This window comes from Capra hircus, chromosome 19 (genome assembly GCF_001704415.2).
Source record: "Capra hircus breed San Clemente chromosome 19, ASM170441v1, whole genome shotgun sequence".
Classification (NCBI taxonomy): Eukaryota; Metazoa; Chordata; class Mammalia; order Artiodactyla; family Bovidae; genus Capra; species Capra hircus.
In genome coordinates this window covers 19,094,437-19,121,654 of record NC_030826.1, presented here as the reverse complement: position 1 = coordinate 19,121,654, position 27,218 = coordinate 19,094,437, and the positions used below count along the sequence as shown (strand labels likewise).

The window sequence follows — 27,218 nt, the reverse complement described above, 5'->3', positions numbered from 1 at the left end:
GTCTTTTTTGCTGTCTTGCATACAGGGTCATCATTGCCATCTTTCTAAATTCCATATATATGTGTTAGTATACTGTATTGGTGTATTTCTTTCTGGCTTACTTCACTCTGTATAATCGGCTCCAGTTTCATCCATCTCATCAGAACTGATTCAAATGAATTCTTTTTAACGGCTGAGTAATACTCCATTGTGTATATGTACCACAGCGTTCTTATCCATTCATCTGCTGCTGGACATCTAGGTTGTTTCCATGTCCTGGCTATTATAAACAGTGCTGCAATGAACATTGGGGTACATGTGTCTCTTTCAATTCTGGTTTCCTCGGTGTGTATGCCCAGAAGTGGGATTGCTGGGTCATAAGGTAGTTCTATTTGCAATTTTTTAAGGAATCTCCACACTGTTCTCCATAGTGGCTGTACTAGTTTGCATTCCCACCAACAGTGTAGGAGGGTTCCCTTTTCTCCACACCCTCTCCAGCATTTATTGCTTGCAGATTTTTGGATCGCAGACATTCTGACTGGTGTGAAGTGGTACCTCATTGTGGTTTTGATTTGCATTTCTCTAATAATGAGTGATGTTGAGCATCTTTTCATGTGTTTGTTAGCCATCCATATGTCTTCTTTGGAGAAATGTCTATTTAGTTCTTTGGCCCATTTTTTGATTGGGTTGTTTATTTTTCTGGAATTGAGCTGCATAAGTTGCTTGTATATTTTTGAGATTAGTTGTTTGTCAGTTGCTTCATTTGCTATTATTTTCTCCCATTCAGAAGGCTGTCTTTTCACCTTGCTTATATTTTCTTTTGTTGTGCAGAAGCTTTTAATTTTAATTAGATCCCATTTGTTTATTTTTGCTTTTATTTCCAGAATTCTGGGAGGTGGATCATAGAGGATCCTGCTGTGATTTATGTCGGAGAGTGTTTTGCCTATGTTCTCCTCTAGGAGTTTTATAGTTTCTGGTCTTACATTTAGATCTTTAATCCATTTTGAGTTTATTTTTGTGTGCGGTGTTAGAAAGTAATCTAGTTTCATTCTTTTACAAGTGGTTGGCCAGTTTTCCCAGCACCACTTGTTAAAGAGATTGTCTTTACTCCATTGTATATTCTTGCCTCCTTTGTCAAAGATAAGGTGTCCATATGTGTGTGGATTTATCTCTGGGCTTTCTATTTTGTTCCATTGATCTATATGTCTGTCTTTGTGTCAGTACCATACTGTTTTGATGACTGTGGCTTTGTAGTAGAGCCTGAAGCCAGGCAAGTTGATTCCTCCAGTTCCATTCTTCTTTCTCAAGATTGCTTTGGCTATTCGAGGTTTTTTTGTATTTCCATACAAATCTTGAAATTATTTGTTCTAGCTCTGTGAAAAATATGGCTGGTAGCTTGATAGGGATTGCATTGAATTTGTAAATTGCTTTGGGTAGTATACTCATTTTCACTATATTGATTCTTCTGATCCATGAACATGGTATATTTCTCCATTTATTAGTGTCCTCTTTGATTTCTTTCATCAGTGTTTTATAGTTTTCGATATATAGGTCTTTAGTTTCTTTAGGTAGATATATTCCTAAGTATTTTATTCTTTTCGTTGCAATGGTGAATGGAATTGCTTGCTTAATTTCTTTTTCTACTTTCTCATTATTAGTGTATAGGAATGCAAGGGATTTCTGTGTGTTGATTTTATATCCTGCAACTTTACTATATTCATTGATGAGCTCTAGTAATTTTCTGGTGGAGTCTTTAGGGTTTTCCATGTAGAGGATCATGTCATCTGCAAACAGTGAGAGTTTTACTTCTTCTTTTCCAATTTGGATTCCTTTTATTTCTTTTTCTGCTCTGATTGCTGTGGCCCAAACTTCCAGAACTATGTTGAATAGTAGCGGTGAAAGTGGGCACCCTTGCCTTGTTCCTGACTTTAGTGGAAATGCTTTCAATTTTTCACCATTGAGGATAATGTTTGCTGTGTGTTTGTCATATATAGCTTTTATTATGTTGAGGTATGTTCCTTCTATTCCTGCTTTCTGGAGAGTTTTTATCATAAATGGATGTTGAATTTTGTCAAAGGCCTTCTCTGCATCTATTGAGATAATCATATGGCTTTTATTTTTCAGTTTGTTAATGTGGTGAATTACATTGATTGATTTGCGGATATTGAAGAATCCTTGCATCCCTGGGATAAAGCCCACTTGGTCATGGTGTATGATCTTTTTAATGTGTTGTTGGATTCTGATTACTAGAATTTTGTTGAGGATTTTTGCATCTATGTTCATCAGTGATACTGGCCTGTAGTTTTCTTTTTTTGTGTCATCTTTGTCAGGTTTTGGTATTAGGGTGATGGTGGCCTCATAGAATGAGTTTGGAAGTTTACCTTCCTCTGCAATTTTCTGGAAGAGTTTAAGTAGGATAGGTGTTAGCTCTTCTCGAAATTTTTGGTAGAATTCAGCTGTGAAGCCGTCTGGACCTGGGCTTTTGTTTGCTGGAAGATTTCTGATTACAGTTTCAATTTCCGTGCTTGTGATGGGTCTGTTAAGATTTTCTATTTCTTCCTGGTTCAGTTTTGGAAAGTTGTACTTTTCTAAGAATTTGTCCATTTCTTCCACGTTGTCCATTTTATTGGCATACAATTGCTGATAGTAGTCTCTTATGATCCTTTGTATTTCTGTGTTGTCTGTTGTGATCTCTCCATTTTCATTTCTAATTTTATTGATTTGATTTTTCTCTCTCTGCTTCTTGATGAGTCTGGCTAATGGTTTGTCAATTTTATTTATCCTTTCAAAGAACCAGCTTTTGGCTTTGTTGATTTTTGCTATGGTCTCTTTTGTTTCTTTTGCATTTATTTCTGCCCTAATTTTTAAGATTTCTTTCCTTCTACTAACTCTGGGGTTCTCCAATTCTTCCTTTTCTAGTTGCTTTAGATGTAGAGTTAGGTTATTTATTTGACTTTTTTCTTGTTTCTTGAGGTATGCCTGTATTGCTATGAACTTTCCTCTTAACACTGCTTTTATAGTGTCCCACAGGTTTTGGGTTGTTGCGTTTTCATTTTCATTAATTTCTATGCATATTTTGATTTCTTTTTTGATTTCTTCTGTGATTTTTCGGTTATTCAGAAGTGTGTTGTTCAACCTCCATATGTTGTAATTTTTAATAGTTTTTCTCCTGTAATTGAGATCTAATCTTAATGCATTATGGTCAGAAAACATGCTTGGAATGATTTCGATTTCTTTAAATTTATCAAGTTTAGATTTATGGCCCAGGATGTGTTCTATCCTGGAGAAGGTTCCGTGAGCACTTGAGAAAAAGGTGAAATTCATTGTTTTGGGGTGAAATGTCCTATAGATATCAATTAGGTCTAACTGGTCTAATGTATCATTTAAAATTTGCGTTTCTTTGTTAATTTTCTGTTTAGTTGATCTGTCCATAGGTGTGAGTGGGGTATTAAAGTCTCCCACTATTATTGTGTTATTGTTAATTTCCCCTTTCATACTTGTTAGCATTTGTCTTACATATTGCGGTGCTCCTATATTGGGTGCATATATATTTATAATTGTTATATCTTCTTCTTGGATTGATCCTTTGATCATTATGTAGTGGCCTTCTTTGTCTCTTTTCACAGCCTTTGTTTTAAAGTCTATTTTATCGGATATAAGTATTGCCACCCCTGCTTTCTTTTGGTCTCTATTTGCGTGGTATATCTTTTTCCAGCCCTTCACTTTCAGTCTGTATGTGTCCCTTGTTTTGAGGTGGGTCTCTTGTAAGCAGCATATAGAGGGGTCTTGTTTTTGTATCCATTCGGCCAGTCTTTGCCTTTTGGTTGGGGCGTTCAACCCATTTACGTTTAAGGTAATTATTGATAAGTATGATCCTGTTACCATTTACTTTATTGTTTTGGGTTCGGGTTTATACACCCTTTTCGTGTTTCCTGTCTAGAGAATATCCTTTAGAATTTGTTGGAGAGCTGGTTTGGTGGTGCTGAATTCTCTCAGCTTTTGCTTGTCTGTAAAGCTTTTGATTTCTCCTTCATATTTGAATGAGATCCTTGCTGGGTACAGTAATCTGGGCTGCAGGTTATTGTCTTTCATCACTTTAAGTATGTCTTGCCATTCCCTCCTGGCCTGAAGAGTTTCTATTGAAAGATCAGCTGTTATCCTTATGGGAATCCCCTTGTGTGTTATTTGTTGTTTTTCCCTTGCTGCTTTTAATATTTGTTCTTTGTGTTTGATCTTTGTTAATTTGATTAATATGTGTCTTGGGGTGTTTCGCCTTGGGTTTACCCTATTTGGAACTCTCTGTGTTTCTTGGACTTGGGTAATTATTTCCTTGCCCATTTTAGGGAAGTTTTCAACTATTATCTCCTCAAGGATTTTCTCATGATCTTTCTTTCTGTCTTCTTCTTCTGGGACTCCTATAATTCGAATGTTGGAGTGTTTCATATTGTCCTGGAGGTCTCTGAGATTGTCCTTGTTTCTTTTAATTCGTTTTTCATGTTTCATTTCTGATTCATTTATTTCTACCATTCTATCTTCTATTTCACTAATCCTATCTTCTGCCTCCGTTATTCTACTATTTGTTGCCTCCAGAGTGTTTCTGATCTCATTTATTGCGTTATTCATTATATTTTGACTCTTTTTTATTTCTTCTAGGTCCTTATTAAACCTTTCTTGCATCTTCTCAATCCTTGTCTCTAGGCTATTTATCTGTGATTTCATTTTGATTTCAAGATTTTTGATCATTTTCACTATCAATATTCAGAATTCCTTCTCAGGTAGATTCCCTACTTCTTCCTCTTTTGTTTGGTTTGGTGGGCAACTCTCCTGTTCCTTTACCTGCTGAGTATTCCTCTGTCTCTTTCTTGGTCGTATTGCTGCGTTTGGGGTGGCCTTTTTATATTCTGGTAATTTGTGGAGTTCTCTTTATTATGGAGCTTCCTCACTGTGGGTGGGGTTCTATCAGTGGCTTGTCAAGGTTTTCTGGTTAGGGAGGCTTGTGTTGGAGTTCTGGTGGGTGGAACTGGGTTTCTTCTCTCTGGAGTGCAGTGGAGTGACCCGTAATGGGTTATGAGACATCAGAGGTTTTGGAATAATTTTGAGCTGCCTGTATATTGAAGCTCAGGGGAGTGTTCCTGTGTTGCTGGAGAATTTGCATGGTATGTCTTGTTTTGGAACTGTTGGCCCTTGGGTGGAGCTTGGTTTTGGTGTAGGTATGAAGGCAGTTGATGAGCTCCTATTGCTTAATGTTCCCTGAATTCAAGAGTTCTCTAATGTTTTCAGGCTTTGGATTTAAGCCTCCTGCTTCTGGTTTTCAGTTTTATTTTTACAGTAGCCTCTAGACTTCTCCATCTATACAGCACTGATGATAAAACATCTAGGTTAAAGATGAAAAGTTTCTCCACATTGAGGGACACTCAGAGAGGTTCACTGAGTTATGAGGAGAAGAGAAGAGGGAGGGGGTAGTTAGAGGTGACTGGAATGAGATGCAGTGAGATCAAAAGAGGAGAGAGCCAGCTAGCCAGTAGTCACTTCCTTATGTGCGCTCTATAGTCTGGACCGCTCAGAGGTATTTACAGAGTTATACAGGGAAGAGGAGAGGGAGGAAGTAGACAGAGGTGGCCAGGAGGATAAGAGAGAGGAAAGAGAAGGAGAGAGACAAATCCTGCCAGTAACCAGTTCCTTAGGTGTTCTCCACTGTCTGGAACACACAGAGATTCAGAGTTGGATAGAGAAGAGATGGGGGAGAAAAGAGACAGAGGCCACCTGGTAGAGAAAAAGGAGAGTCCAAAGGAGGAGAGAGTGGTCAAGCCAGTAATCTCACTCTCAGGTAAACTTGGGTAGTGAAGTTTGGGTTTTTAAATGTACAAAATTGACAACAAAAACCTAAGCGCATAGATTAAAAATGTAGCATAGAGGTTGGATTTTCAAAAATACAATATTAAAGAAAAGAAGCAGAAGGAAAAAGGAGGAAAGAAAGAAAAAAAAAGAATTATTAAAAAAAAAAAACCACCAACAACCATCCAAAGACTATATATGGTGTTTGCCTTAAAAAAAAAAAAAAAGACTTTTTTTTAGTAATAGTAGGTTATAGAAATAAAAATTAGAGGAGAAATACAAGACTTAACAATTAAAAAAAAGTTAGAAAAAAAACCAAACCAAACAAAACAAAACAAAAAAAAGGAATGATTTTAAAAATAGTAAAAATATATCTGGCCCTTCTCTGATGTTGTGGGCCATGTGGGATCACTTCCAAGATGGTTCCCTCTGTTTAACTTCTTCTGTTTGCTGGTTTTTTAGGCTCACTAGTTCAGTCGCGCTGTGGGGAGGGGGGATGCTGCAAACAAATAGCACTGTCATGTGCACGCAGTGTCTCAGCCCCGCTTAACCTGTCCCTTCTCGCAGCGCACAAACCGCTCCGACTCTACAATGCTCAGCCAGGAACCGTCTGAGGCCGGCCCTAGGCTGCGTGCACTTCCGCGGTCCAAGCCGCTCAGGTTCGGCGCTCAGGCAGCCCTCAGAGGCACAGATTCGGCTGGGACTGCGCTTTGTGCCCTTCCCAGGTCCTAGTAGCTCAGGAGTTTGGCAAGCGCGATCGCCGCGGCTTGTCACCTTTTCTGCCGCTGCTGCTCAGCTTTCTGGGTGGACCGCTGGCGCCCCCCGTGAGGCAGACTGTGACTGTCCAGCACCCCCAGAAGTCTTAGCAAAGAAGCCTGCTAGCAGTTAGGTAAGTAAAGTCTCTCCGGGTCTACAATTGCCCCTTTCCAGTCCTTATGGCTCTGGCTGCCTGTCCCCGGCGGGTGATGGTCTGCAGCTGGCTTTTTCCGCTCCGTCCTTTGTTCTGTGCTCGGTCCTGGCGGTGTCTTATGTTCGAGCTTTTCGTGTGGTAGCTATCCCACAGTCTGGTTTGCTAGCCCAAGTTAGATTGTTCAAGGGCCTGGCCTTTTTTGCAAACCCCAAGATCTATAACCGGCAATATCTCACAGTTCCCAGAAATTTTCTCACTTGTCTAGGGTTAGCTGGCTCAGTGATATGGAGGATGGGTTTTTTTATAGCCTGTGTTAGCCACCTCTGGCCCTGTTTTATCTTATAACCGAGGTATGTAACCTCTTGCTTGGCAATCTGGGCCTTTTTGGCACTGGCCCTGTAACCTAAAGTCCCCAAGGTTTGGAGAAGGTCACCTGTTGCCTCTTGGCGCTCTTTTTCTGTAGCCGCTGCCAGCATAAGGTCATCAACATATTGTAATAAAACAATGGTAGGGTGTTCAACCCGATACTCATGGAGGTCTTCATCCAGGGCCTCGTTAAATAACGTGGGCGAGTTTTTGGAATCCTGTGGTAAGCGAGTCCATGTCAGCTGCACAGGGGTCTGACTACCGTCTTCCTGCCATTCGAAGGCAAAGATCTCTTGGCTTGCAGGAGCAAGAGGCAAACTGAAAAGGGCATCTTTTAAATCTAAAACAGTGTACCAAATGTAGTTTGGAGGCAAGTTGCTTAGCAATGTATAAGGGTTAGGAACCATAGGATGAATATCATTTACCCGTTTGTTGACTTTTCATAGATCTTGAACCGGTCTAAAATCAGTTCCCCCAGGCTTTTTCGAAGGCAACAGGGGAGTGTTCCATGGGGACCGGCACCTTTTTAGGACCCCAGCATCTATGAGGCGTTGTATATGAGGAGTAATTTTTTGTCGAGCCTCCTGACTCATGGGATACTGTCGTACCCTCACCGGGGAAGCACTGGCTTTTAGTTTCACAATGATAGGGGGCCTCTGTTTGGCCAGCCCCATTTCTGCTGTTTTAGCCCAGGCTTGAGGGTATCTTTGAACCCATGGTTGTACTTTGGGGCTTATTGTCGCTGGGGCCTCTGGCAAGTAGAGTCTGTATTCATCTTTTAATGCCAGACACAGGACCTGAAGAGGATGCCCAGTCCCATCTAAAATTGACACTTGTCCGTGGTCGAAATGAATTTGGGCATTTACTTTAGACAGTAAATCTCTTCCCAACAAGGACGCTGGACACTCAGGTATCACCAGAAAAGAATGGGTCACCTGGTGGGCCCCCAAGTTCACATACCGTTTTGTAGTCCATCCATATCGTTTAGTCCCGGTTGTTCTCTGCACCCAGCTACTTTTTTTAGACATGGGTCCATGTTTTTGGTTTAAGACTGAGTATTGGGCTCCCGTGTCCACCATGAAGCCAACCGGTTTTCCCTCTACATTTATAGTTACCCAGGACTCGGGGAGGGGCTTCGAGCCCTGACCCCCCTAGTCGCTATCTTCACCTGCGTAAAGGATATGACTGTCTGGAGAGGGAGTCTTGTTTTTGGGGTTCTTGGGCCCCTCTTTTAGATTTTTTTGGGGGCATTTATCTTTCTAATGTCTAAACTCTTTACAAAATGCACATTGGTTTTTTTCAAGCTTACGCCTTGTCGTTTTTTCTTCAGTTTTTGAGTCCAATTTTTTCTCTTTTTGGAACCTGTTTTTGTTTTTAACCCCAACAAAAAATATCTGGGCCAGCTCTTTTTGATTTTTACAGTTTTTTTTAAGCTCTAAATTTTCTTTTTCTTTTTTTTTAATGCAGTCTTTTCTCTCTTCTGGGGTCTCTCTATGATTAAAAACTCTCTCAGCTGCCCTCACTAGATCTTGCAAGGATTGTTCATTTAACCTCTCTATCTTTTGTAACTTTTTTTTAATATCGGGGGCTGCTTGATTTACAAATGCTAACATAACTGCCGCTCGTGACTCATCTGCCTGTGGGTCCATAGGGGTATACTGTCTAAAAGCTTCCATTATCTTTTTCAGGAAGGCTGCTGGGCTCTCATTTGGCTCTTGTCTCACTGGATTTATTTTGGCCAAATTAGTTGGCTTTTTGGCGGCTGCTCTAAGGCCAGCCATGAGAGTCTGACGGTACACTTGGAGACGCTCCTTACCTTCAGCGCGTTTGAAGTCCCAGTTGGGTCGCACCAAGGGGATCCCCTCCTCAATGAGGTTAGGCTGTATTGTGGGCCTCCCATCCACCCCTGGCACATTTTTCCAGGCTTCTGACAGGATCCGTTCGTGCTCCTCTGTAGTAAAAAGTACCTGTAACAGTTGCTGACAATCATCCCAAGTGGGATTGTGAGTAAACAGAATAGACTCTAAAAGATCAATAAGACCCTGCGGTTTTTCAGAGAAGGAGGGAGTCTGGGTTTTTTAATTGTACAAATCACTAGTGGAGAAGGGCCAATACTGATATGTCCATTCTCCACCCTCTCTGGCTGGCCCTGCCCGGACCGGAAACGCATGAATGGTGGAGGAGGGAACCTCCGGGTCTTCTTCTGCTACACCCGCCGGCCATTTTTTTTTTTTTTTTTTTTTGCCTTTTTTCGAGTTCTCTAGGCAGGGCCCCTTTTTTTGGGGAGGAGCTGAAGTCTTGGTTTTCTTTTTGGCTTTTCCCGATGAAACCTGTGGAACCTGTGGAAGCAAGGGCGGGGAAGAGGGAAGGGAAGTGAGGGGCTGAAAAACAAAAGGTTTTAGCCAGGCCAGGGGGTTTTCCACCAGGTCCTGTCAGACCAAAATGTATGGAGTTTGGTCTGGCTGGGTGTCCTGAAGGGTAGGGGGCGAGCACCTTCTCTCTGACCGCTTGAATAGTAGGCAGGCTGAAGGTGCCTTTTTGTGGCCAGCTGACATCAAAAGCAGGCCACTCGGCAGAACAAAAAGTTACTAACTTGCTTTTTTTCACCAGCAATGATAGATTCTGTGCTCTAGACTTGAAATCAGAGAAGTGGTTAATCATAAGAGATAAAGGAGTAGAAGTTGTTTGATTGTTTACAGCCCCTCAACCTCAGGAGGCACGAAGCTTAAAGCATCTTAAAGATATAGAGCCCTTTTCAAAGAACTAAGAATTATATCACTGTAGGTTTTCATTGTTAATGACTGCCACCAGCCCTCCATATTCTTTATCTTTTAGGCACCTGGAGGATATTAATCAATGTAATTGGGATGTAGAAAAAACAATATAGTAGTTTTGATGTTAGCAATACTAGACTTTTGAGTTAATGAATTTTCTCTTTGTTATAAATCACTGTACTCCTCTTTCTTTGTTGTAAATTGTTGTGTCCTTGCTATGTAAGAACATAACCTTAATTAGGGCTTTCTGAGAGTGGCACCAGACTTTAGGAAGAACAACACTTTTAGAGCAAATAAGTTTTCTGGTTGACCACCCTTATCAGAATAGGGCCATAAAATGCTAACAGACCTCCTGGTCAGAAGATGATGTAAATCACCTAAGACCTGTGTATATAGCTAGGTATGCAGAGAAAAAGCCCAGGGCTGCAAACCCTGCATGACTTTGTATTATCCATTGATCTCTATGTACAACCAAAAGTATAAAAAGCTTTCCTGGAAAATAAAGGAGGGACCAGTTTCTCGGAAATCTGGCTCCCCCCATGTCTTCTTTTCTTATTCTCCTTTTCAGGCTAAATTCCCATTTGGAACATAGAGGCTCACCGCGTCTACTTATTTGCCTGGGCTTCTAAGACTCATGCAAGAGGGAGATCAAGGTAGGGCAAGCGGCCGCCTGTGGCCCAACATAGACGGTGCAAACTCCTTGTCTCGGAGTTTTATTGGCTTTCTATGTAAACAAAGGAATACAGCCTCTTTCTCTCCTCTATTTTAACTGCAACATTCTTTCTTTATCTCTCTATATATCTTTAAATAAATCCTTATCTCCTTCTATATCAGTCAATCAATCAGTCGCCAACACTGTCACACCTCGGATACCCTGGGTCCAACCCGGGCTGCACCCCTGCAGTTACATTTTCATTGTGTTTAATGATGCCCAGGAGCTTCTGATGCCCCCTCTCTAAGACTTTCTCTCTCCCTTTTTTTCTCTTCCCTCCCTTCCTTCTGGGCTCTAGACTGGGAAGTAGAGAAGATTTAGACATTCTAGAACTTTCTGAATGACATGGAGGTGGGTCACTGTGTGGAATAAATGTCTCTAATTGGCTCCAGCACCTTGTTAAAGGAAATGATTAACTAAAACAGAGACTAGGATCAGCTGGGTAGCAAAGTGGGGTAGGGAGGAAACGCATAGCTTACCTGAAGTCAAGTGGGACCCACTGTGTGCTTGAGAGGTGGCCCTGGGGTGCAGCCTGGATGAGCAGCTGAGGGTCCTACAGGCACCAAGTGGGGAGCAGGGGAGCAGGTGCCCCAGGGCCACACACGGGTCTGCACCTCTCTCCCTTCTGTCTCTTGCTTAGGTCCTCAGAATTTGCAAAGACTGACTTCTCTGAGACGTTCTCATAGACGGAGCCCACTTGCCTCCTCCATCCACCCTCCATCCCCACTAGATTCCTGAATCAACTAGAATATGACTGGATTTAAGGGGCAGATGGCACAGTTGGAACAGAAAGGGGGAAAAGAAGGAGAGATTCTTTGCAATCCTCTTCAAAACCGGGGATATGGGAAATTTTTCCTCATTGATTAGAATAGGAAACAACTGGAACTCATTCACCACAGGCTGGAGTGTAAAATACAACAGCATTGCAAACTTGGTGGATTATAATAAAGTTAATCCTCTACCTCTCTTATGTCCTGGCTCTTCTTCTCCTAGATATTCATCAAAGAGAGATCAGAACAGATGTACATGTGCTTAACAGCTTCACTCATCACAGCCCCTCACTGGAAACAACACCACTGTTTAAAACAGGAGAAGGGGAACAGTGAATGCTCTTTGCAAACCCTTGGTCTATAGCCCACCAGACTCCTCTGCCTGTGGATTTATCCAGGCGAGAATATTGGTACAGGTTGCCATTCTCTCCTTCAGGGGATGTCCCCAACTCAGAGATCCAACCCATGTCTCCTGGGTCCCCTGCATTGGCAGGCAGATGCTTTAGTACTGAGCCACCTGGGAATTGCCTGCTATGGACTAGCCCTCAGCAAGAAAATGAGACTGAGGATAAAGGCAAGGTCTTCAGTGACCCTCACCATTGAGCAAAAGAGCCAGACACAAGTGAGCACACACTGGGAGCATTCTGATCACAGAAAATCCAGAAACGGGTTAGAAAAGCAATGGCTTATGAGGGGCACCACATGGGAGGGACCCGAAGGAGTCATCTGGTGCTGGGATTGTCCTGGAGCTTGACCTGGATGGTGGTCATACAGCTGTTTACAGCATTAAAAACTCATCCAGCAGACTAGGGTCTGTGTGTTTACATGGACTGTACCTCAATAAGGTACTGTTTAAACAACACCGCAGGCCATGTACAGTGGCACAGTGCGTGAGAATCCACCTCACCATGCAGAGAACGTGGGTTTGATCCTTGGTCCTGGGAGACTCCACACGCTGTGGAGCAAGTAAGTCCACGTGCCACAATTACTGAGCCCAGGTTCTAGAGGCCACTTGCTGTAAATACTGAATCTCACACCCCTACAGCCTGGCTCAGCAATGAGAAACCATACAAGGCACTGAAGAAGCCCTCACTTGCTGAAACTAGAGAAAGCCAGTGCAAGGCAACAAAGAATAAGCGCAGCCAAAGGAAAATATGTAAGGGAACTTTTAAAAATTTAGAAACCACCCCAAAACTCTCAGAGCCCAGGGAGAAACAGGGACAGCTCGAGTTCCAGCGGACATGCACTTTGACATCTCCAGATGATTTGGAAGTGAGTTGCAGTGAGTCCAGCCCAAAAAGGAGAGCCCAGGGGCCTCTGCTTCAGCCCTGTAGGGAGGGCCTACTGAAAACCCAAAGGCCAGTGGGTTTTTGGATGAATAAAGGCTGTAAGGAGGTGTCTCCAAGACCCAGTGGCTGGCACAGCTGACCTCAGCAACCTGGCGTCACCATGTGTGCAGTCACTGAAACCCTTGCCCAGGACCTGGCTTGGGGTGAGAGGCAGCCCTCAAGCTCCGTTATTTAAAGTCCAGACACTTGTCTGAGGTTCGCTGTTCTCTGCATTGTAGACCATAGGATCTGTTCTGAATGTGTCGGCCAATTCACCCTCTCAAAAAGCCAGAAACTGACAAGTGTGAATGAGGACAAGGAGAAAGGAGGCCTTTTGTTCTGTTGGTGGGATGCTAAACGGTGAGGCTGTGATGGGAAACACAGTGTACGTGCTTGACCCTAAGAGACTGGCATTAAGCTTCTGATTGCTAAAGCTTCCATTTCAAAGACACTCGTCTCTTGTAAACATGGTGCTGGCTGTGTGACAGCTTCTAGATAAGCTGCCACGCTTGCCCCACCCATCAAGTTCTCGTTTCTAGGAAACCCTGGGCAACCTATATAACTGAGTGACCCCACATGTCGCTTCCTGCCCCCTGGTTCCTGCGTAACTACCCTACCTTTCAGTTCAGTTCAGTTTGCTCAGTCATGCCCGACTCTTTGCGACCCCAAGAATCGCAGCACACCAGGCCTCCGTGTCCATCTCCACGTCCCAGAGTTCCCTCAAGCTCACGTCCATCAAGTCGGTGATGCCATCCAGCCATCTCATCCTCTGTCGTCCCCTTTTCCTCCTACTCCACCTTTGGACCCCAATAAAATCGGAGCCCCAACCTGTGCTCTCACCCCCTCCTTCCCACTGGCCACTGTGCTATGTGGCCCTTAGGACTTGAGAGTAATAATCCTCGTTTTCTTCAAAGCTACCTGATGGTTGTTGCTGAGCTGTGTCTTGAAGTCGTGATAAGGACCACAGGGGCCCATCTGGCCACAGAGCTAGCTCCAGCTGGCCTAATGTCTTTGGGGCTCCCAAGAGTAGTAAAGACCCACGAGAGTGTCCCCTGTGTTTCTGAACAGAGAGCATCACTGTGCATAGTCTGAGACCGACCCTATAAAACAGTACGGATGTTCCTTTAACAACTAAACACAGAATTACCATCTTGTCCAGCAATTCCACATCTGGGTTAGATGGTAAAGAATCTGCCTGTAATGCAGGACATCTGGGTTTGATCCCTGGGTCAGAAAGATCTCCCAGAGAAGATCAGGGCAACCCACTCCAGTACTCTTGCCAGGAGAATCCCATGGACAGAAGAGCCTGGCAGGCTACAGGCCATAGTGTCGCAAAAGGTCAGACACAACTGAAGCAACTTACCACTGCCAGCAATTCCATGTCTGGCTATATACCCTAAGGAACTGAAAGCAGAGGCTTGAAGAGATACGTGTACATGCATGTACCTGGTATTATTTACAACAGCCAAAAGATACAGGCAACACGGGTGTCCATCGATGGATGACTAGCTAAACAAAATGAGGTCTATACATAGAATGCAATAACATTCAGCCCTAAAAAGGAAGTGAATTCTGCCTCAAGTTACAACATGAATGTTGGGGAATGAAGAAGTTTTCTTCTACTCTTCTAGGTTCTTCTGGCTGGTCTAAGATCAGAGTGACATGAGACATATTAAAACGGAAAAAATCTAACAAAGGTATAGTAACACTTGCATACATAGGAGAGACCCAGGGGAACTACCCACCAAATGGTCAAAACCATCACTTTAAACGCCACCTTCAGCTAAAGTCACAAGAGGACGTTGAGGGCAATGGTTTGGGACTTCAAAGATGAGGAAGGCTACTCACAGAAGAGTCAGTGTTTGGTGTGTCGTGTTTGGTTGCCGTGTTTGCTGGGTGCAGAGTGGGCTCTGACCTCCACACCTCGCTGTGCTCTTCTGTGGACACCTCTGCTCGCGGCTCTATTTCTGCAGCAGGTCCTTTGTCTGCGTTCTTTGCTGCAGGTGTTCAGTTCCGTCGCTCAGTCGTGTCCGACTCTTTGCAACCTCGTGTTGAGGAGGAGGTAAAGGAAACACTTTGAGTCTTCAGTTTCTTGAGAAGCATCAGCCTAAATGAATACTCATGCCAAAGTGACACATGTAGGGGTGGCAACCTTTGCTCCCCTGCACTCTCTAAGTTTCGGTCTTTCCTCTTTTGTGAGATGTAGCTAATCACGGGCCTCCTTTGATATGACTGTCGTGAGCACTGTGTGAGCTGAGGCTTGGAGGGCACTTAGTCTGACTACAACTCCCCAAACTCAGTACCAGTTGTCTGATTTGGAATCACTAAGAGCAAAAACTTCCCTTTAATCTCCTTGAAAGGGACTGTACCAAACCATCCCAACTGCATGGATGACAGTCAAGCTTTTGAACCTTGGATATATGTCTCAGGACTGAAGAAGACCCCACATGGCACCTGGTCATGTCCAAGTGATGGAGACTTCAGAATCTGAGTGCGGGGGAAGAGCAGTAGATGACGATCAGGTTGGCTGCCTGGGCCCGAGAGAACGGATCAAGTCTTCACACTTTAGCTAAACATGACACCCTTTCTCCTTCTTTTCCTGTCTTTTTCTCTGCCACTGACTAGGAAAGAGAAAGCCCCACTCTGTAACCCCCCATACATTGCTAAAGAAAGGAATCTTTCAAATGAATTCATCATCAGAATTTCCAGTCCATCCGTCACTATTTAGATCAGATTTACCTCCACTTACTACGACTCATCCACGCAGAGTAAAACCAACCTACTGACACAGGGTTATGATGAAGGAAAGCGCAGCATTTATTGCAGGTACCAAGCAAGGAGCCCAGGCAAGCTTCAAAACCCCAGATTCCACGATGACTTTCAGGGAAATGGTCTTAAACACAGGGTGAGGGAGAGGGTGAGGGATGTGTGATCAGCTCATGGATGTCTTCTGATTGGTTGGTGGTGAGGTAATCAGCAGCCAATATCATCAAGCTTCTGGGTTCTATGACCGTGTGAGCACCATGCAGTGAACATCTTCCACACGGTAGGGATTTCTATATCTGTAAAACAGCACCAAGAATTTGGTTCAGATACTGCCTATAGCTCTTGAGGAGGAACTAAAGGTCCTTGATGCTGTTTAATGGTTAACCTATTATTACTTTGTTTTGCTTAAGTGTAACCCTGTGCTTCTGCATTTTCTCACTTCAATTTTATCCTTGGACTTGGGGAAGGCCTAGGAGGCTGAAGGTTTATAACCCTCATGGGTCATAGGGCTGTCCCAGGATGCCTCCACAGGGTCCTGCTGGGTTACACATGTCAGAGGGATTAAACCAAACAGTCATGGCCATGGAGACCACACCAAGGGTGAACAAAGCTGTGGGGACTCTATATTGGTAGCTGAGAGTGATGCTGATGCCTTACATTCTGATGATATCTTTGGGTTAGGCTGAGAGTTTGCTACAAAGGGGGGCATAGTTAAAGAGAAAACCACAGGTTCAAACTGGCCTCACTTTTGTTGAAGCCCATGATACCAAGCCTAGGTGTAACACCTGACCTAACTGTAGCTTTGACCTTCCCCAGGAATGTAGTCTTAATCAGCCAGTCTGGAATTTTCTAGTCAGCATCCTTGAGGTGATTAGTCTCCTGGGACCTCTCCAACTTCAGGAGGAAGAAGAAATCTACCTGATCTCTTTTGCTAAACAGTGGTGAAATGCACATCACGTAAATTTGATCGTTTTCAGTGTACTAACTCAGACTGTAAAGAATCCACCTGCAATGTGGGAGACCTGGGTTTGATCCCTGGGTTGGGAAGATCCCTGGGTTGGGAAGATCCCCTGGAGGAGGGCCTGGCAACCCAGCCCCGTAGTTTTGACTGGAGAAGCGCCATGGACAGAGGAGCCTGGTGGGCTCCATTCCACGGGGTCGCGATGAGTCGGGCATGACAGAGCAAACAGGCACACACACTAGTGTACCTACAGTCCAGTGTCCATGCCTGTGGTTGTGCAAAAATCACCACCATTCAACTCCAGAACTCTTTCATTTTGCAAAATTGGTCCTGACCTTTTAGATGTTGCTAACACATTTGACCCTCTTTATAATACACAAAGAGGGTCAAATAAACCCGCGAATGGCCACAGAAAAGATATACTTGCCCTTCGATGTGTATGGTCTCATTGAACTCACACAACGACCTGTGGGGCGGCCGATCGTGCTCATTCCATAGGTGAGGAGACTAACACTGGGAGAGGTGAAGTCGCTCGCCTAAGATTCCCCAGCCGATGAAAATGGCAGAGCCGGGGATCTGAGCTGGATTCAGTTTGATTCCAGGTTCTTTCTAGAAGCCCAGGGCCTCCTCACCAGGGGGATGACAGAGAGTGACAGAGACAAGAAACCCTCTAGTCCAGGAGCCTGAGCGGGTGTCCCAGACAGAGACAGTGACACAAGAAGGACAGACTGGGGCAGCCAGAGGTGTGAACCCAGAACCACCTGGAGACAGGACTGGCTGCACCTTTGGGTTCACACAGCAGGACCCGCAAGGGGATGGGGCCCCACAACCAGCCCCTGGGATGAGTGCTGGATGGAGTCTGACCTGGAAGTAGATGTCGGACACTTCCACGCAGCCCTTGATGGTGATGGCGTTTACTTCATGCCAGGGCACACGGTGTACATAAAAAAGGAAGATGCTGCCATTCACCATCACCTGTTGAGATGAGCACACATGGCAGGAGGGGCTCCAAGACCAGGTGGGAGCAAACCCGTGCTGCTGGGACCCCTGCTTCCAGATGTTCAGACCTGTATCTAGTTCTTGCATCAATCCCCTGCAGCTCAGGGCAACATCCTGCAGAGCTGTGCCAGTTGCAGGAACATGCTCGGGACCCTAAGTGCATCGAAGGGCAACCTCCACCTGACTCTAGTCCTTGGCTGCTTCGTTCCTCTGGTGTGTGTTTATCACAGTAGGTCTGTCTTTCTAGTCTCAGCTCTCCTGTGGTGTTATTGAAATATACATGCAAATGTCCATGGGGAGCAGAGAAGAGGTGATCTCAGGTTGTATGATGGGGGGTGGGGACATTCATGTTCACACAGAGAAAAAAGACACAGATGTACTCAGTTCCCCTCCCATCTCCCCAAGCCCAGAGACACCGCTCTGCTTGCAAAACCAATGTGCAATACCAGGCAGAACTAAGTCTTTAATAATACCTGCATAAATGCAGCAACAAGGTAACAGAAAAACAAATACTCCCAGGGACCTGGAGTGGAAGAAGGGCTATGACAGAGAAATGGAAATAACCTGGACTGAAGGGCCCAGGAGGCCAAAGAGCATCACGGTGACTTCCCCAGTGCTTACTTCCAGAGTAAAAGGAGCAACAGGTGAAGGTGTGTAAGGAGGTGAACGTGTGTAAGGAGACGGCGGCCTCACAGGAAACAGTCCTCTTCTCTGTACAAAGTGTTGCTCACATGACTATTTAAAGACTGCTTGCAGCACCTTATGGGGCTGGGGAACAGACAGCTGAGGAGAGGAGAGTTCCCACTCACCTTGAACGCGGACCTGTCTACCTTGAAGCAGATCTCAAATGGACTCCCCTTCTGGAAGGGCATCTGCATCTTCATCTCCTCCAGCCCCCAGTTTCCTAGCTGCTTCGTGTTGCAGACCACATACCCGCTTCCTTCAAACCGAGGGCTGAAGTGGAAGGCAATGTTGTACGTGTCTCTGATGCCAATATGAAAGTTCACTTCAAACCTAGGTCAAGGAACATCAGAGAGTATCCTAGCTTACTGCCAAGGGTGGGAACAGGAGGTGCTCACTCTTTGACTGACATCGTCTGGGAGCCTGCGTACAACCTGCGCGGCTGGTTGGTGCCCATCCCTAGTCTCGCCCCATCCCTTTGGCTCACCGACTTTGCACTGTGTGTTTGTGCAGTTACCACATTTTGCCCTTACACTGTGGTTTCCTAAAAGTAAGGAGGAAATGGGAAAAGAAATTTGTGTCCAAGTTGGAAGTAGAGGAATGTGCCTAGAAGTGAGTCTTTGGGGCCAAGTGGTGGCTCCCTGGAGGTCAGCCTGTGTCTGCTCAGTTGGGAAAGAGGACAAATGGAAAGAACAAGTGCATTGATGGGACACCAACAGAGATGGTGTCTAAAGGGGAGACGCAGAAAAAGCCCTAGGTCTCTGGGCATGGTGACCTCAGAGTGTGCGTCTGTCCCTCTTCAGAGGATGCCATGTGCCCACCTGACCTGAGTGAGGTCAGCAGGCCTGGACCCTGACCCCAGATCTGCCCTATTTGTCATCTGCAATGACCCAGGACCATGCTATCCTCAAACTGCCCCATGCAGAAAAGGGGTGACTGCCTTCCTTCAGGGATGACAACTGAAACAGCCCAAGGGCACCCCTAAATAAGTATCTCTTGTTCCCATCTCACCTCAGAGGAAGCCCCTCACCATCTCCACCTCTTTTGGACATAGCTGAAAATGTAAGGTGAGGAGGGAAGATAAAAGGAGCTTCCAAGGGGCTTAGCTCACCAAAGGGATGCAACAAATCCTTGTTCTGCTTTTTCCCAGATGGAGCTCATGCCTGTCCCCTAACCAAGGTCCAGCCTGAATTATCCAATGAGCATCTCTCTCCCAACACCTTGCCTGAACTCAGTCCCCGTGTGGTTCCCAGTCTGCTTCTTGGGGTCCCTCAGGCTCCCAGCTAACACACAACAATCAGACAGCACGTCTGGCTCCCATGTCATCACCACAGAACCAGGCTCCGCCCCACACCCACGGGTGGCCCTCAGTGGACATTCTACCTGCAGAGTGCTCTGTTTCGCTTGTTTATCTGGGGTTTCTTTTGGCTTCATGGATAGAGGATCTTAGTTCTCTGATCAGGGATCAAATGCATGACCTCTGCAGTGGAAGACTGGAGTCCTGACCCTTGGACCACCAGGAAACACCCAGAGCCCATTTGCTTTTGTGGATAAGGGTGTGAGTTCTGAATGCCGTCTTAAATACCAGGATGCTCTGTGAGCCCTCAGCCATCGGGCAAGAGGAACTGGTGTGTTTCTGAACCTGGCAGCCCTCCCTCCAATGAAAACGAAGCTCCAAGTGACCCTGAAATGAGAAATTTTAAGTTCCTATTTCTCTTAAAGTGGAGATGAGTGTTTCTGACATGTCTCTGGGTGTCATTTTCCCCTTGTAGTCCCCCAGCTTCATTCTTGTGTTCCTTTGAAAATTCTGCCCCAGGGAAGGAGAGAACAGCAGCTCCCATCGGAAGGGGGACCCTCGGAGGTAGAGGCAGGCTCTATTGGACAGAGTGGGAGTAGAAAGCCCTCCTGTGCTGGGAGGAAGGGTTGGCACAGGGAGGGGGAGAGAGGGGTGGAGTTCATAGTCAAGGTCCTGGGTTCCCCTGCGGGCAGGGTTTCAGAACCGGGTGCCTCAATTCCCTCACAGTCCCCTGCAGGCACTGAGGGTTCTCAGAGTCCCACATCACTGTGGCCGTGTCACCTGGCAGGGGAGGCAGTGGCAGAGGAAGTCATCTAGAAGCCAGATGTAGAAGTAGGGCTGTAGTGGGGAGGGGCCTGAAGGGATCCTGAAGGTCCCCAGGCCCCATGAAAAGTAATGAGAGGAACAGCGGGGGTAAAAATTAGCTGGGATTGGACAGAGAGGCTTCTGAGAGAGGCCACATGTCCAGAGGGGCCCCCGTGGGCATGGCAGACCTCAGGGTGCACAGGTCCCAGGCCTCCACACCACCTGGAGCTCAATAGAGTTCAGCGAGAGCTGCATGAACTCCTGAGGACCTGTCACCTCTGGATTATGGGCAAGCTCTTCTCTGTCCCCAGACAGTCCCCCTCGGGAGAAAGGCAATGGGAAACAGCTGTGTTATCTATATCATGAACCTACTTTAGAGAGAAAAACCTTGAGACTGAAAGAGACCAAATACAACTTTGATGGCACGTTTAAATATTTCCAGGTCACCTCAAGTGAAGTTTCCAAAGGAGATGAGACTGGCTAGAGGAAATGAAGGGCGCTGACGCATCTGCAGCTCTGGGTCACTGTATACGAAGTTCAGTCCCAGAACTCCACCTCTGCGCTGGCCTGCTTCCCTCCCTAGACTGTGAGCCTCCATTCCCCCTGTCTCTGGGGAGTCTGGTTAATGGTGCCCTGGATGCTACAGGTAGGTGCTAGGGGGCGCTGAGCATTGTTGGCAGGGCCAGGCCCTTCCCATCCCCTGAACTGGGTGTGGGTAGCTTGGAGGAAGCTGTGTGGACCATCCTGAGCTGACAGCACCCTGTTCACTCAGGGGTGAGGTCAAGAGAGACAACAATCCCCCATACCTGTTTTCGTCTGTGGAAAGAACACGCCCTGTGATGGTGACCATGTGTCCTTCCCGGAGACCCCCTACGATCCTCCCCGTGAAGGGAATATGCTGTGGAGAGGAGACAGCGTCAGTTGGCCTGCCTTCTTCTCTCCATCCTTATCAGCCCTGGCCGGGGCTGGCCTGGGAGTCGGGCAGCAGCCTAGGGACCCAGTGCAGCCACGAACAGGACAGAAGGAGCCTCAGCTCCACCGACCTTCCAGCCCTGGAGCGAGGAAGTGACACAGATATTCTGAGGTTGGGAGAAGGAGCCCCTCAGGCTCTGAGAGGATGTGACAAGGTCAGATTGGCAGCTGCAAGGGAAGAAGTGGCGAGTATGCAGCCCTGAGATGGGAAGGAACCAGGGGAGAGAGGGGCGTGGCTGGACCCCAAGCCAAGCTGCTGGTAAAGACCCAAGTCCTGGCTGGGGACTTAGGGGTCCACCATGGACCAAAGAGACCCACCCACCTGTTCTCGAGGATAAACCTTCTGCTCAGCTGAGCAGGCCAAAAAGTCATCCTCCCCCTCCTGCCCACGCCACTCAGAGAACAGTGGTGACCTTAATCTTTGTCCCCCCTGAGCCTCAGAAAGTGCCACTTTTCCAGGTGCTCTCTGCAACCAGGGGGCAGTCCCCTCTTCTGCTCCAGCTCCAGAGCTCCCATCCTTCACCTAGGTCCCGGGAAGCCTCCCAAGTCCTCACCAACATCTCCACACCTCTTGGGCCCCATCACCTTGTCATGCTCTCTTTCCAGAGCCTTTTTAAAGGACCCAGGCTTATGGTGAAGATGCTTCATTTTAGAGTCAGGCATCCTTCAGGTTTGAATCTTGATTCTGCTGCTCATTACCTGAGTGGCCTTCAGAAGCTTATTTAACTTCTCTTTGCCTCAGTTTCTTCATCCATGAAATGAGAACAAGTCCCAGCTTCTGGGTGACACTGATGATTAATGAGAAAATGTCTGTGGGGAGAGACTGGCGCATCCTTCCAGAATGCTTTCTATCTAACGTGGTTCTACAACTGCCTTCAACACAGCTCTGTCTCCAAGTCAATTTTCACATTTTCACACTGTTGGAGTATTTTCTACCTTCTCCTCTAAGTAATATTTTACAAAGATTAAATGCTTACAGGACCCAGGCAGGTGATTTGCATAGTTGAACTGGCCAAGTAGGGGGCAGTCGGGAGTGGTAGAGACTGCAGCAAAGGAGGCATCATGCCCCTCATCTAAAGAGCAGCGTCCACTCGGCTGTGACCCGATCACCTTCCAGGCCCGGTGCTGTCAGAGCTTCCAAGTCTTCAGGAGAAGACAGAAACCTGAGGTTTTTCTTCTGTAAAACTTTCCCATTTGGGGGGCGAAATGCATTGAAAAGGCTTGTAGTAGGTTTCCTTTGCTATAGGTGACATATAAGCAAATATTTGCATTGAATTGATATATCTAAATTTGCTTCAAAGGAATCCAGGGGTGGAAAGGAAAGTAGAGCTGGGCAGAGATAAAGCAGATAGTCCATGAGTTGAAACTGAGTGACTGGTATGTGTTGTTTATTATACTAATATCTCTGTATTATACTTTCTCTTTGGCAATGAGTTAAACAGTCTGCAGGCCAAACAAAACAAAATACGCACCAGCTCAACTCAGTCCTAGTCCATGTCCTTCAGTATAGGACCACCCAGAATCCAGGGAAGCCCCTCTGAGCCCAGTGTGCACAGCTGGCCCTGGGAGATAACCAGTGATGCCAGAACCCAATTCAGACAGTCTGTGCTGCAGGACGTTGGGCAGAGGTGTCTTTTGTGGCCTCCAGGTCTGGTCTGAATTCTGCCGTTAAAAACTTTGATGACATTAAGCAAATCACAACGTCTCTGCATCTCTGAGTTCTTTCTGTCAAAATCCCTGTCAGTGATTTTGGAGAAGTAGAATCAGCCTACCACAGGCTGACTAGCATGGTGCTCTTCCCTGAATCCCCTCATTGGTTGGAGTTTGAAATCCCCCTAAGAGCCTTTCTCACCATCAGGAGAGACAAGGCTGAAAATGTATCCACCTGGCACCATGGGCTTCTCCCTGAAGCATATTCACACTAAGGTATAGAGTGACAGGACGGGTCCTCAGGGCACAGAAGGAAGGCAGGATGGAGGAAGCCCTGTGTGGATCATGGGGGCGGGCAGTACAGGTTAGTCTTAGGGAATGATTCCCCTCAAAAAACTTCATGAGATTTTAATGTCTTAAATGGTGCCCTCACATTCTGAAACACAAGATGATTTCAAATTGAGTATAATCCAAAGACAGGATTACTCATTACTGCGTTCTAATAGCAAAGAATTGGAAATGAATCCAGAAGTCCACCAGGAAGACAATGGTGAAATTAATTATGGTATTTCCACACAACAGATTCTAGGGAGACTTAACAAGAAAAGAGGAAGAAGGGACCACTTTCAGAACTAATAAGTAATATTGCCCTCTGTACTATTTTTTAAATGGGTAGAAATGGCTATATACACATATTTACTTACTATAAATAAAACTTTTCTGGAAAGATTCAAAGAAACCACTAGTATTTATGACTCCAAGAAGGTTATGGTAGACTGAGTAATTACACCCTCTCCCGTTTCCCCACCAAAAATGTCAACATTATAATTCCTAGAAGTTGTGAATATGTTCCTTTACCCAGCAATAGGGACTCTGCAGGTATGATTAAGAATCTTGAGATTGTGGGGGTGGGGGTTATCTGGAATATCTGCGTGGGCCCAACAGTCACAGGGTCTGCAAAGAGGGAGGCAGAGGAGGAGAGTCAGTTGTAGGAGATGTGACAGCAGAAGCAAGAAGCTGCGGCTTTAGAGAAGGAGGCAAGTGATGAGTTCCCCGGGGGTCCAGCAGTGGTTAAGTATCTGCCGTCCAATGCCGCAACTGAGGGTTAGATCCTGGTTGTGGAACTAAGATCACACATGGGCCACAGCTAGAGAGCCCACGGGCCACAATGAAGATGCCTTGTGCTGCAACTGAGACCTGACACAGACAAAAAAAAAAAAAAAAATCGCAGGAGGAGGAAGGGGCCACAAGCCAAAGCAAGCAGGCAGCCTCTGGAAGTTGGAAAAGACAAGGACACATTCTCCCTTGAAGGCTCCAGAAAGAAACAGCTTTGCTGACATTAGATTTTAGATATCTAACCTAAGAACTGTAAGGAAATACATTTGTATGGTTTAAGCCTGGTGCGGCCGATGGCCCCTCTGTGCGTGTGCGTGTGCGTGTTTGTGTGTGATCTTAGCAGGAAAGAGCAGCACAGGCCTTTGCTTCCTATGACCCAGCAAGATGGGTTTTTATGTTGGATTTGTAGCCTCACAGATTAGGCTGGCCTCCCAGCTCCCTGTGCTGGCAGCTCTGATGTCACCAAGTCTCGTGACCTGTCTACAGTTGGGCTTTTGAATCCAAGTATTAGAGAGTAAAAACATGTCATCAGAATAATAAAATGGCTGAACCTGGAAGCGGCTCTGGGTTCCCCAACTGATGGAGAACAAGACCCAGGCGACACATCCTGACTCAGACCACTGTGGAGGCACCCACCAGGCAGCCCAGCTTCCTCCAGCCCCAACGGGAGCCCTCACTAGACGGGCTGAAGGGCATTGGTCATTGCACGGAGCACACAGGCCACACCAGGGCTCCTGGGGAGGTGAGCTTGAGTGGGGACCAAGCAGCTCCCCAGCACCTGATGCCCCTTGCACCCCTCCCCACGAAGGGCTCCGTCAGCCCACCTGCCCAGCCTCTCAAGAATCTGAGCCTGGGAGAGGCTCCTACTGCAGGGCCAGGCCAGGATGCAGTGAGCTCAGAAAGTTCTAGGACCCAGGCTGCCACCTGCCTGCCTCTTCCTCCCCCAGGGTGCTCTCTGTGGACACTCCCTTTCCCCAGGATGGGGGAAATAAGACACCTCCCTCCTCAGCCCTTTATCACCTGAGAACCTTATAAGTGGCCTCCACCTCTGTGAGACTCAGTAATACATACACGTTGTGGAGATGATAAGGGTTTAAACCAGCTGTCCCAATCTTTCTGGCACCAGGCACTAGTTTCAAGAGAGACAATTTTTACAAGGCTGGGAAGATGTGAGCGATGGGAACGGGCTATAAATACAGATGGAGCGTCACTAGCTTACGAGCTGCTCACCTCCTGCCGTGCAGCCCACTTCCTACCGGGCCAAGCACAAACACCAGTCCATGCCTGGAGGTGGGGGACCGCTGGTTTAAACAAGGCTGCCTATGACAAGACCTCCACACAGGGGGTAAAAGTGCCCAGAAGAGAGCCCTTTGCACCTCACAGCCCGCTCCCCCCTCCTGGGACAGTCTTTCTCAGACACCCTTGACCTGCCCTGCCTAGCTCTCTCAACCCTCAGATGCCAGACACCTGTTCGGAAGGGCTTTCCTCCTGCACCCAGACTCCTAACAATTCTAAACACTTTCAGAGCCCCCCACAGTGGGCCAGATACCTTTCAAACGCTCTCAACGTGCTACCTTGCTTGATCCTTAGCCGAGCTCTGGGTGGTGACTTGATTATTCCCATTAGATCCAAGCAGAAACTGAGGCCCAAAGACGTAAAGTAACTTGCTTGAGGTCATCCAGCTAGTAAATGGCTGAACCCAGGAAGGTCATCTTCCAAGAAAGTGCCCTTAAGTGCCATGTTCCATTGTTATCCTCCCCAGAAGACATTTACCTTCCTTCATGTTAAAAAAAAAAAAAATGGAAATTCACTTTTCTATTTATTACTTAGAGTCTTCCTCCCCCACTGAGCACCCAGAACAAGAGAGATCAGGAGGAAGCTCAGGAAACATCTGTCCCACGCACAAATCCTGGTGCCCCTCGGCCTTGAGCAGCACCGAGGAGACGGGCACAGGCAGGAGTGGGGCCAGGGCCGCCCTGGTTGGTGTGTCTGCCCTTCGTCTGTTCTCTCTGGAACGAGGCCTCCCCCAGCCTCCTGTCACCCCAGCAGGAGCTGTTTCCTCCGTGCCCCAGAGCTGCATCCCCCTGGCCAAGGCCTCCCCAGCCCTGGAACTCACTGGGTTTATGTAGGGGACCTGGGTCTCCCTGAATTCCAGTTCTTCATCGCTGTCGTAACCACTGGCGCTTTGCATGCTGTCCAGGTAGACCTCTGCAACAGGAATGACTCACCAAGATACAGAATTCAGTGCAGTTTATCTGTTATTCAATGGGGAGGAGCCAGGAGCAGGAGAAAGTCAGTTTAGAGGAAGGGGGAAAGGTAGGGAGGAAGACAGAGGACAGAAGTGGGTGCTCCTCTCCAGGGCCTTCTCCCCTCTGCTCTCCTCCTACCCTCCACCCCAAGTCAGAATAGTTCACGTAGGCTCAGACATTCTCACCTCGTGCACAGCTTCTAGAAGACACTGCTCCTGAGCGTGTGGCTGTGTCATGTCCAGACAACAGTGTGTGTGATGGGGCGCTGCCTGGGCATGGGGTGGCAGTGCTGCAGGAAGGCCCAGTTATACCCATTTTGCAGACCGGAAAACTAAGGCTCAGAGAATCTACAGGTCATATCCAAGGTCACATAGCTCACTAGCGGCAGCTTGAGCCATATATGGCTACTCCACTTCTTAAAAAGGTATTCCTCTCATTTAAAATTCTACTCACATAAAAGCATAATCATGGAAAAAGAAATGTTTTGCAAATAGAAAACCCGGTGGTGGAGGTTCCCTTATCTTTGTGCATAACGATGCCCCGGGAACTTCTGAACCCTCTTCTCTGTGAATTTCTCTCTCTCTTCTCTCTCTTGATTCTTGGCTTTAGAATGGGGAGCAGAGACATCTCAGACATAATAGAATATTCCAAGTGACACTGAGTTGGAGACAATTTATTGAATAACTGTCTTTAATTGGTTCCAGTACCTTGTTAATGGAAATGTTTGACTCAAACAGAGACTCATGATCAGCTTTTGTTGGAAAGGGGTTTGGGGAGGAAACACACAGCAACAACAGACTTAGCGGAGATTAAGTAGGCCCCCACCGTGTGCTAGAGACGGGACCCCGTGTCCAGCCAGGACAAGCAGCTGAGGGGCCTATGGGTACTGAGTGTGGAGCAGGGGCCCTGGGGCTGAGAACCTGTCTGCACCTCTCTCTATTCTTGGGCTTGCCTCGGTGCCCCAGAATTTGCAAAGACTGACTTATTTGAGATGTTCCCACAGACTGCGCACACATGCCTCCTCTGTCCACCCTCCGTCCCCACTACAT

At 46.5% G+C, this 27,218-nt stretch overlaps 2 protein-coding genes across 3 annotated transcripts in view; both read right to left on the bottom strand.

Moving 5' to 3' along the window:
- Positions 1-8,079, bottom strand: part of LOC108638207 — a gene marked incomplete at its 5' end in the record, with an annotated part of 45,496 nt that extends 37,417 nt beyond the window's left edge. The window contains 1 exon segment of the mRNA XM_018063989.1: positions 7,158-8,079. Coding sequence (XP_017919478.1) covers positions 7,158-8,079 — 922 coding nt within the window.
- LOC102187127 (galectin-9) lies at positions 15,468-26,169 on the bottom strand. Of its 2 annotated transcripts, XM_018064288.1 has the most exons (5): positions 26,037-26,156; positions 20,989-21,080; positions 18,210-18,414; positions 17,266-17,376; positions 15,468-15,736 (listed from the first exon to the last, which is right to left on the bottom strand). In XM_018064288.1, exons 1-5 carry the CDS (start codon positions 26,109-26,111, stop codon positions 15,731-15,733), a joined length of 489 nt encoding a protein of 162 aa, XP_017919777.1. In that variant the 5' UTR covers positions 26,112-26,156; the 3' UTR covers positions 15,468-15,730. The 2 variants fall into 2 exon arrangements, with proteins under 2 accessions (XP_017919777.1, XP_017919776.1); XM_018064287.1 differs by lacking the exons at positions 15,468-15,736; positions 17,266-17,376 and having other exon boundaries at positions 18,063-18,414; positions 26,037-26,169.

Bases quoted from the DNA above. Each gene is read 5' to 3' on its own strand.
- LOC102187127 (XM_018064287.1), bottom strand. From the start codon at position 26,111: ATGCAAAGCGCCAGTGGTTACGACAGCGATGAAGAACTGGAATTCAGG. The intron at 21,081-26,036 runs GTGAGTTCCAGG...TCCTCTCCACAG, and splicing joins AGGTCCCCTACATAAACCCA to CATATTCCCTTCACGGGGAG. The intron at 18,415-20,988 runs GTATGGGGGATT...TCCTTGACCTAG, and splicing joins CTTTCCACAGACGAAAACAG to GTTTGAAGTGAACTTTCATA.